The sequence below is a fragment of the Danio rerio genome, chromosome 17 (assembly GCF_049306965.1).
Source record: "Danio rerio strain Tuebingen ecotype United States chromosome 17, GRCz12tu, whole genome shotgun sequence".
NCBI lineage: Eukaryota > Metazoa > Chordata > Actinopteri > Cypriniformes > Danionidae > Danio > Danio rerio.
In genome coordinates this window covers 35,414,235-35,425,182 of record NC_133192.1, presented here as the reverse complement: position 1 = coordinate 35,425,182, position 10,948 = coordinate 35,414,235, and the positions used below count along the sequence as shown (strand labels likewise).

The window sequence follows — 10,948 nt, the reverse complement described above, 5'->3', positions numbered from 1 at the left end:
CACTGTCCTAAATATAAATTGGTTAAATGGTGTAATAAATAGATATTTGGGTGTTGCTTTACAAAAGATCTAATTTGTTACCTATAGTTAATTCAATAAGTAACAATAACTAACAGTAAACAATACATTTTATAGCATTTATTAACCATCGCTAATGTTATTCATTCAGTCAGACATTCATTTCCCTTCAACTTAGTCCCTTAATTTATCAGGGGTCGCCACAAAAGAATGAACCATCAATTTTTCCAGCATATGTTGTACACAGTGGATGCCCTTCCAGCTGCAACCCAGTACTCGGAAAGCTAATGTTAATCAAAATATCAAAATATGTTGGTTCAGAGCATATTAAATAATATACAGATATAGTTTGATTTTATTAATCAAACTTTATAATATTTATTATTGATAGTTTACGAATCTTAAGTTTGACAGACAAATTAACACGTAATGTAAAGCTTTACCTGTAGTCAGGGGCGGATTTAGTGTTTTTGGGGCCATAAGCAATTCCAGCTATGGGGCTGAAGTCCTAAAATGCACCCTTTCTGCTTTTATTTAATTTTTATTTATATTGCTATTTGTTATATTGCTCAATCTTCTTTTCAATATTTTAAGTAATGCAATCTCTACATTTTACATGTTTTTATTGTAAAAATAAATGTACAACTAAAAAGAAAATACACACACACACACACACACACACACACACACACACACATATATATATATATATATATATATATATATATATATATATATATATATATATATATATATATATATATATATATATATATATATATATACAATTTAATGCTGGACTGCTCCATAATGGGTACTTTATTTTGTAATATTATTATTATGAAACATTAAATTGTTATAATAAAATTATAAAAATGATGCATAAAACTTTATAAATTACCCTTACTGTATGACATAATTTATAATTATGAGATAAGAAATAATAGAAAGTCATAATTAGGATAAAAATCTGTTATTACAACTTTATGACATATGTATTATTTTAAAATGATAGATGAAATGATTAGCATTCCAGTCATTTATCATACTCCCTCTTTTATACCCCCCAAAGCACCCCAAAGCATGTGTGTGTGTGTGTGCGTGCGTGCGTGTCTGTGATTGCAATCATTATTACATCACTCCCACCCAGTGGTCTAACTGAGGAATCACACCATGAACCACTCAGTTGGATTTTGTAAACATAAAGCCAGGATAATGATGTTATGCATGGCGAACATATACTGCAACATACAATCCCAGTCCTAAAACTGTTCAGTGTAAGGTATATTACGACATTATAGAGGCAACAATAAAACTTCCTGTATAGCTGCTTTAAAGCATAATACAATATTTGGACCGTGTGAATGCGTTTTACACACGTTTACACGAATTTAAACTTTTATTCAACATGAAAGTAGGCGATCGAGGGCAACAAAATAAAAGGAGTTAAAAGCTTCAGTATTTCAACGAGCTGCAGGAATAACATTTCCAAAAGTGTTTCATACCTTTTATATATGTTTTAACTGGTGTTTAAAATTTATTATTTATATTTATTTATCCTAGCTCGCTCTCATAGTCATTTTCGCATTTTTGGTTCATTTTGCTCTTTAGAATAATTATATAATGAAATTTTCACATGGCAACGCGGCCAGCGCTATGTTTCTGCTTGCGGATACGCGGCTCAGTGAATGTCGGAAGCATCCCTTTGCGCACGCGCCGTGCGTGAGGGCAGTTCCATAGCAACCGCAAAGAACAACATGGTGAGTTTCCATCCTATTATTTCTGCCTTTAATACGATTTATAATGCGATGTCACTGAGACCAAATATATGTTCCTTAAAAGGAGGAAATCAGGTGTTTGGTGTTGGATGTAACAGGAAGCTATTATGCAGGCTAGAATTACAAGCTGCATTGATGTTCATGACTTGTGTCAGACAGTTGCAGCACATAAACATTTAGCCTCAATGCTAGCTGTTTAAACATTAGGTAGTTAAGTTTTAAATGCAATGCATCCATTAGTTTTAGCTGAGTAATTACATTTGGTTAAGATTAGACCACACACATAACCGAGAAGATAGCCAGCTTGTAAATTAGCATCTGCGTTTATCAGCTTGAGAGTTGCTGATTTCAATATTGAAAATGCAGAATCTTTATGGTATTTTTAGCATTTAGGGGTACGTTTAGACCCTTGAATCGTTATTATAATAAAAAAGTTTAAAAAAATTCCAATAAAACTATTTTTGATCTAATTAACTGCTTATTAATTAGTAAAAGTGAAACTATAAAAGTTTGGAATCTTACCATGTATACCATAGTAATACTGCATATGTGTGTGTGTGTGTGTGTGTGTGTGTGTGTGTGTGTGTGTGTGTGTGTGTGTGTGTGTTTGTATTTGTGTGTGTGTGTGTGTGTGTTTATACATATACACACGCACACACAATTGGCATATATATGCCAATTGTTAAACAAATAAGATACTTGTTTAAATAAAAAAAAACACTCTTTTACAGGACAAAGGTTTACATCAATACTATATTGATCATTTCACACTAGGTATTTTGACATCTTAAATTGCTCTATACATAACCTTATAACATAAAAAACAATTGCTTTAAAGTAACAAAAGAACAGTGTTTATTTTGAGGGTCATTTGTTAATAAATAATTTGTTAACTGTTAATAACATACAGTAGCATGTTATTATTTCCTCTTAACTGTATTTATTTATTTTTATTTATACAGGAACAATGTACAACATGACATGTTGTGCCAGAGTTAGCTATAAAGCTAATTTACATCTGTAGTCCCTGGGCAGGAAGTTGTAACAAATTTAACAGATAATACATTATACACTTACAATACAATACAATACAATACAATACAATACATCATTGTCAATAAAATGAAATCAAATCAGTGGCTGCTAAATTGTTCTCAAAATTTGACTTAAACAAAATCAAATATGCAGCCGCTGCATGTTTGATTTTGTTTAAGTCAAATTTTGAGAACAATTTAAAAATGATTAAAAGTGGTACTCTCTCTGATATACATTAGTATTTTATTTCAACTTTCTGCTGCTGTGACTGAAAAAACGGATTGTCCAAACACAGTTCTCTTAAGTTTAACTGAATATATCGTATATTTTCCTTGCTTACAATCACACATTGTTTGAGGGGTGGTGGTGCAAGATCATTAAATATTTTATACATTAAACACACATCAGCATAACATAAGAAACTGTCCAATGTTAGTAATTTTTGTTGTGCAATACAATTACAATGATGATAGCTCCTTGGCTTTTTAGCTAAAATTTTAACAGTTTGTTTATACAATTGTTTTGATGTTGTAATGTTCGTATGGGACCAGCTTGTAGCACAAAAAGATAAGTGAGGGAAAATCGTTGTATTCATAAAAAGTTTAGCTACAGCCATAGGTACTGTACCTGATGCCTAATGTTTCTATAGATCTTCAGGGTTGCTCTAGCACTTTTGAAAACCTTCTTAATGTGTTTTTTAAAATTTAAATTTGAGTCAATAATTATATCTAAATATTTAAAATGATCAACTATATTTATTACTTCATTAACTAAAATATCTGAGTAATGCTGCTCGTTTTTCTTAATTAAAAAAAACAAAACATTCCCACAGTTTTACTTACATTGAGGGTGAGACATGAACAGTATAACCAGTCTGAAGCAATAAGGCAAATCATTAATGTATAAACTAAACAAAATTGGTCCAAGAAATGATCCTTGTGGAACTCCAAAATTACAATTGATGAATGGTGAGCGTGTCCCATTAATTCTTGTACATTGCTTTCTCGATTTTAAATATGACTCCATCCATAATAATGCATTAACGAAAAAAAATTCAATCTCGATAATTTAGTTAAAAGTACATTGTGGTTAACATTATCAAAGGCCTTTTTAAAATCAAGAAAGACAGCACCAACAACTACATTTAGTTTGTTCCAGGCCCGGATTGGCTAATCGGGAGGACCGGGAGAATTCCCGGTGGGCCGGTCCGTTTTTTGGCCGCGAGGGCCGGTGTCCCTAGCTCCAGAATCTGTTGCTCTAAGCAGTCACACTTTTTAAATTAATTTATTCATTTACTTGACCACAGTCTTCTTATTCATTAATTTAATACAGCTCTCTGCTCTTTTCATATATAACCAGCCTGCAGGTTCATAATGTTATAAGTCACTACTCATTATACAACTGTTGTGGCCCAGTGGTTAGCACGTTAGATTACAACGTCGCCGACCCGGGTTTGATCCTAGCCTGAGTAAATTATTATTTTCATTTTTATTGTTGAGACATATAATACTGTTTGGGTTGTCGAACATTTGAAGTTCTAAAGCAGCTGTTTTCTCAAAAAAAAAAAAAAAAAAAAAGACGTGATAGTGTAATTAGAAACTGAATTGGAAATGACCTTATTTTAATATAGTGAGTCGTGAACTTAGGTGGGCCGGTCTGAGGCTTGAAACCCCAGGGCTGAAAAGGAGTCCCACTCCGGCCCTGGTTTGTTCAATAAAGTAACAGTTTGCGGTCTCCGTAGAATGACGTGCTCTAAAACCAAACTTCATTTTTGCCACGACTTGGGCAAAACATTGCTTCACTTTGTTGTGAGTGACTAGTCACATGTCTGTTGTTTGTGTTTTCAGGCAAAAGCAACAACTATTAAAGAGGCCCTGGTGAAATGGGTAAAACATTTTTTGCCAATTTAGTTTATTGATTAACTTTTCCAAATTTTAAACATTACTTGAGTAAAATGTATGATCTGATTTGTGTTAGTTTAGGAATTATATATAATGATTTTAAATATTTTACTTGTTTTTTTTTTTTTAAATACTAGGAGGAAAAAACTGGTGAAAAAGCAAATGATGCCACGGCAGTAAAGCTTTATGGTCAAATCCCTCCCATTGAAAAAATGGATGCATCTCTCTCTAATCTTGTCAACTGCGAGTAAGTCTAAATATTCATCTCTAATTTTTGTGTGTATTGTCTTATACACCAGCTACCATGTGAGTCAGATATAATAACTCACTGTTACATCTTTATTGTACTGTCCTTTCCAGGAGATTGTCCTTGTCTACAAACTGCATTGAAAAAATTGCCAACTTAAATGGTCTAAGTAAGTACACCTTTCAAGAGCATAACTTATGTGCATTTCTGATCCCTGAATATTATGTTTCTATTTTTCTCTTAGAAAACCTTAAGATATTGTCCTTGGGGCGGAATAACATCAAAAACCTCAATGGACTCGTAAGTAAAGTAAAAGAACATTAAAACATATGAGAGGCCTTTACACAACATATTTTCATCTATTTTTTTTTTCTTTTTGTTTTTGCGATTTGGCCAATAATTTACATGGCAGTAGGGCCTGAAAAAATAAACTTTTAAAAATAATACCACTATTATCTCCATGAAAGCTTCAAAAATATTTGTTTTGAAAACGTTGACATCTTATGCATGTGCATTACATGTTCTATGGCAAGGCAATAAAAAAGATGTCTCAATAAATTTTTTTGTTTGTGCTTTTGTGCACGTGTGTGTGCAAGTGGTCAATTGAATTATTTTTATAAGCTGTGAATCAATATTATTTCCAAATTATATTTTTTATATTGTTAATATTATTCATTGTATCACTGTGCTCTTTTTTAATCTACCCATGTGTACTTGACATAGTTCACTATTTTTTAATTGATGTCAACATTTATTTTTGAGATATTAATAGCATTTGTATAGCATTAAAACAAATGTGTATGTCATAGTAAACATACAGTAGGGCTGAACAATACTGTATATCATTTGAGCATAGATATTGCAATGTGTAAATCTACAATAGTCACATCGTTGGATTAATCTAGCTGAAATAGATTGTTTATTGAAGAATAACATATAAAGATGAAATTTTTACATTATTGTAAAAAATTATTTATTGGATGATGAGCATGTTATTTTGATTGATGGTTAAATGTTTGTATCTGAATACTGGTAAACTCCACAAAAAAACCTAAAGCACTGTTTATTTAACTTTGTTTTAATTTTTTTACTTTAACTTAATTGTTATTTTTGCTCTGTCATATTTATTTATGATTGTAATTTATTATATTATATTATATTATATTATATTATATTATATTATACTATATAATATAATATTATATTATATTATATTATATTATATTATATTATATTATATTATATTATATTATATTATATTAAGTGCAGATCAATGCAGATCTTTCCAAATAGAGCTATTCAAATTATCCAGTGAAATTAGATTCATATTGCTATATATATATATATTTATTTATTTATTTATTTATTTATTTATTTATTTATTTATTTATTTATTTATTTATTTATTTATTTATTTATTTATTTATTTATTGCAGCAAAACAAAATAGTGCTTTTTATTTTTTCACTTACTTTTCAAGGGATGTTTTATGATTTCATTGTTTATTAAGACAGTGCAATGTCAGATAATTCCATTATCATGCAGCCCTAACATACACTACCCTAAAAGCTAGAAATCAACTTCAGAATGTCTTCTGTTGTCATAGGAGGCAGTGGGTGATACTCTGGAGGAGCTGTGGATCTCTTATAACCTCATAGAAAAACTGAAGGGAATTCATGTCATGAAGAAACTTAAAGTCTTATACATGTCCAACAACTTGGTGAAGGAGTGGGGTGAGTCTAATAGCAGCTTTAATCACGTTGCTTTAGAGATGAACATTTATGAAGCTGTTTGTTTCTTTAGGGGAGTTTCTGAAACTGGCAGATCTTCCATCACTGGTTGACCTTGTCTTTGTGGGAAACCCATTAGAAGAAAAATATTCTGCAGATGGCAACTGGATAGAGGAGGCTACAAAGAGACTTCCCAAACTCAAAAAGCTAGATGGTAAATAGCATATTTAACCCTCTATCTGCTCTTTGATTGTTTTACCTTTTTTTACTTATCAAAAATCTTGCAAAATTTGGTTATGGCTATGTGAATATGGTGCATGTATATTTACAATATGGTAAGTAATACTGCAAAAACAATAATGTGTATGATTCAGAAAGATTAAATGTTTTATATGTGTTTACTTGTAGTCCAAAATGACCAAAAAAGTTAACCAATTGAATCTAGTGATTGTTTGGTACTGTGCCCAAACAGATTGCAACTTAATGGGCACATAGTTTAACTCTTTTTGTTATGATTTAATATTAATATTATGATTCTTCTGAGTGTGCCAGTTTAGGTTCAGGTCAAATCACATTTCAGATTTTTTTTATTATAATGTGTTAAAAAGTTTCATTTAGGGAGTGTGTACACAGCTCGCTGTTTTAGGGGCGTGTTGCGTCACATGAAAATCAGTTTCAAATTCCCGCCCAACGTAACAAGGCTCTGCCCTGCTCTGTGTTTGGCAACAGACAGGCAGACAGAGAGAAGCAGCATGAATGAGAGGGTCAGAATTCAGCCGTACATGTACGACTCGGACACAGACCAAGCAGGAAGTACACAATCATTTGTGTCTTTGTATCCCCTTGTTAAGTGGTGACGTGTTTGTGACGTATGTATACTGTTTCCGGGTCCAAGCCGCCATTCATTTGAGTGGAGAAATCATTTGTTTATGATCGCGTTTTATTCCTATCACACATTAAAGTTAATTTTATATAAAGTCATAGTGTACACAACAATCTCTGGGCTTGCTGCATAACAAATACCAAAATTTTAACAATTTATAAAAAATGTATCACTTTCTGGCCATTGGATATTAAGCATGGACATGTATATTGCGATCGTGACTTTCGAAAGTATTAAATCGCTTTGTAAACGTTTATTAGAAGCATTTCATGAATCTCCCCATTCAGTTGAATAGAGTGCTTGGACCCGGAAGCTGCTTCGCGTGACGTCACACTTAACAAGCGGATAGTTTTACAGCCAACTGTGTGCTAGTTTAAAGTTCTGAGCTTGTACACCAAGACTAAAAACCACGCACACTGAATTAACTTTGACTGAGGCACCGGATGACCCTCTTAGAGCCGCGACAGCACACCAGACACGGACATTTGCATGTTATTTAAAATAAAACTATTCAGATGGAGCTCTGTGGCGCGGCAGAAACATGAAGTGTCCCGAATCCTTACTGGGCGCCGCCCAAAAGTAGACTAGTTTGCAAACCTACCTACAAACAAACTAAGTTACAAACAATAATTCCGATTACAGTGGTCATGTGGTGAATGTTGATCTTTTGTTGAGCCCAGTGAGCCTTACATCTAAAAATAGGGCAAGGGTGTTCCTTTAGTGACATCGCTTTGACTCACACGCTGAAAATTGCGGACGTGAAACAACAAATTGAGGATATGGTGACGCGCACCTGTCAATCAATATTGGTGGGCGGGGGGCCACACTAAAAACCGCTCCAATTGGTCCACAGTTTTTATGTTGTTAAATTGAAAAAAAGGACTGGGTGTGTTTATATCACCCCAATATGACGGTCTATACACTATACTTACACACATGTCTGTCCAAACAGCTTGAAAAGTAGATTTTTTATCATAGGTGCAATTTAAAACTCCATTTTTATCAACCTCAATTCTGTTGAAATTTGTAGATTTATTTATTTTAATTTTATTCAGTTTGAAACTAGTTTTTAAGTGCATTGTATAACAATAATCTTTTTCATTTTTAGGGAATCCTGTCATCAAACAAGAGGAGGAAACTGAAGGGGAGAGTTAAATCAATTTATTTAGAATATTCTAAAGTTGGTGCATTTTTATTCTTCAAACACCAGCATTTTAACTATTTAAAATATGTGCAATATTTGCATTTTCTATGTGTATTTATATGGAATTAAGCTAAAGATCAATTTTTTTGAGATTCAACACTGTTTGAGTATATTTGAAAAGCACACTTGAGGCCATTTTGTTAGCTTTAGCACAAGTAGAGACATATACAATCATTTAATTCATGCAGCAGTACTGATTGAATAGTACTAATTTCTTACACTGTAAAAACTGTCATTGTCATTTAAACCAATATTTGTACTCCATATTACCATTTAAAAGAACTTGATTCAACCTTTTGACTTGAATAATCACAAAATCTAAATGTTGCCATATGAAGTAAACATTAGAAGGTAAAGACAAAGCATTCTTACTTTGTACATTCTTCAGGGTGACCAATAACATGTTAAATTGCACACAGGAAAAATAAAAAAGATTTATGCATTAAGTGTAAGTCACACTGTAGGCTTGAACTGTTTCTTTTTAGTGGTGTTATGTTTTAGTATTTCTCTTGTTGGAGTCTGCTTACAACAAAACTACATTAATGACTTCAAAAAAGGACTGTTTTAATTATATGCATTTGCTTTTTTGTATTTCCCGCTAAAATATTTGAACATAAGCAAAAAAATGTAATGTATATGCAGGTTATTCAATTTCCATACAGTTTAATAATGTGTTTTATCACACTAATGTACTTTGTATGTGGACGTTGCACAACGAAAACAATTTAACACTTTGTAGCACGAGTAACTTGAGTTTACTATAGCCAAAGGCACCATAGTAATACTGTAATTAAAAGATTTTGGAATCTTTTCCTGTAAACAAATTTATAAGCATGATTACATTTTGTATGCTAAGCATGTTTTAATGTTTGTTCAACCTGTCTACTACATTAAAACTTTGTTCTTGTTGTTTACTGTGTTTCACATAAGAAAATAAACTATTTTGTCCTCTATGCACAAGTTATACTGTATTGTGTATATATCTGATCACTATTATTATTTTTAACAGAGAATTAAATGTAGTTTTATTAAAGGGGGGATGACCAGCCTTTAACAGTAGGGGGCAATAAAGTTCTTTAAAATGTAACGGTGTAAACAATCTTCCTTTACTTGAATTACTGAATTAATAATACAAGTATATGTGTATGTACATTAAATACACATCTGACTTAACACTAAGCAAAAATGACAACATATATATTGTATTAAGCTTTGTTATCATAAATGTTACATCTTAATAAGTTGTTTGTCCTCTTTGAATTCATGTGACTGAAAAGGGATTTTGGTCATTATTTACATGTCAACACATTTTCTTGCAACTTCAATATTGTTAAAAAGCAAATTGCTAAGCGGATTGCAGTCAGTAAAATAATACTGACCGATACTCGAATGCTTTCGGATTCTTTAAGAACCTCTTCATTTTAAATATATAACATCATGGAGTAGGAATATAAATAATAAGAATAAAACAATATACTTTTTTATTGAATGCTTAAAAAACATTAACAACAAATTGTCATCAATCAAACAACAACAATCCAGGGGTTTTCAGTCATTTAGTCTAAGATACGTGCCAAGATATTCATCTAAGTCCTTGTCCGTTTTGCTTTTAAGTTTGTTGATCCCTCAATAGACTCAAAATACATTTTCATTTCACTTTAAGAATTAGAAAAAAAAGGTTTACACTTACAAAACTTGCTCTTGTGAATATGAAATTTGGCCAAAAAAAAAAAAAAGGTTTAGGCCTATGAAATAAATATTTCCCTTTTTCGCATTCATGGAAACTTAAGATAACATTCTTATATGTAAATTTAAAATCTGCCTTCACATAATCTTTAATAAAATCAAGAACATCACACCAAAATGTCATTGAAGGAGTTTAAAATAAATTAACAGAAGTATCAGGATTCACTAAGCAAAAAGAACAGTTGGTGTTACTATCATTAAGCCTTTTAAGATAACACTTGTCTGGAGAGCATCAATGAATTTCTCTTTGTTGTAAAATAGATAAAACACTCAACAGACTAATCAACTGCGCATAGTATGACGTTCCGGAAAAAAGTGGGCTGTCTACAATTCTTATTGGTCAGAACTCACGTCAATCATTTACCGCGCCAAAACGACAACTAATCAAAACAGCGTTAAGTCCCTCA

General features: G+C 31.8%; 2 protein-coding genes across 2 annotated transcripts in view; both read left to right on the top strand.

The window, feature by feature from the left end:
* The window catches only part of LOC137488123 (uncharacterized), a 590,350-nt gene that overhangs the window by 199,856 nt on the left and 379,546 nt on the right, over positions 1–10,948 (top strand). The window lies entirely within an intron of this gene.
* On the top strand, positions 4,679–9,748 carry dnal1 (dynein, axonemal, light chain 1; the record flags this gene model as incomplete). Its single annotated transcript, NM_001003442.1, is given in 7 exon segments — positions 4,679–4,717; positions 4,870–4,979; positions 5,093–5,148; positions 5,224–5,279; positions 6,585–6,711; positions 6,782–6,922; positions 8,700–9,748. Coding segments are annotated over 7 exon segments (576 nt in total), but the record flags the coding sequence as incomplete, so codon positions are not given.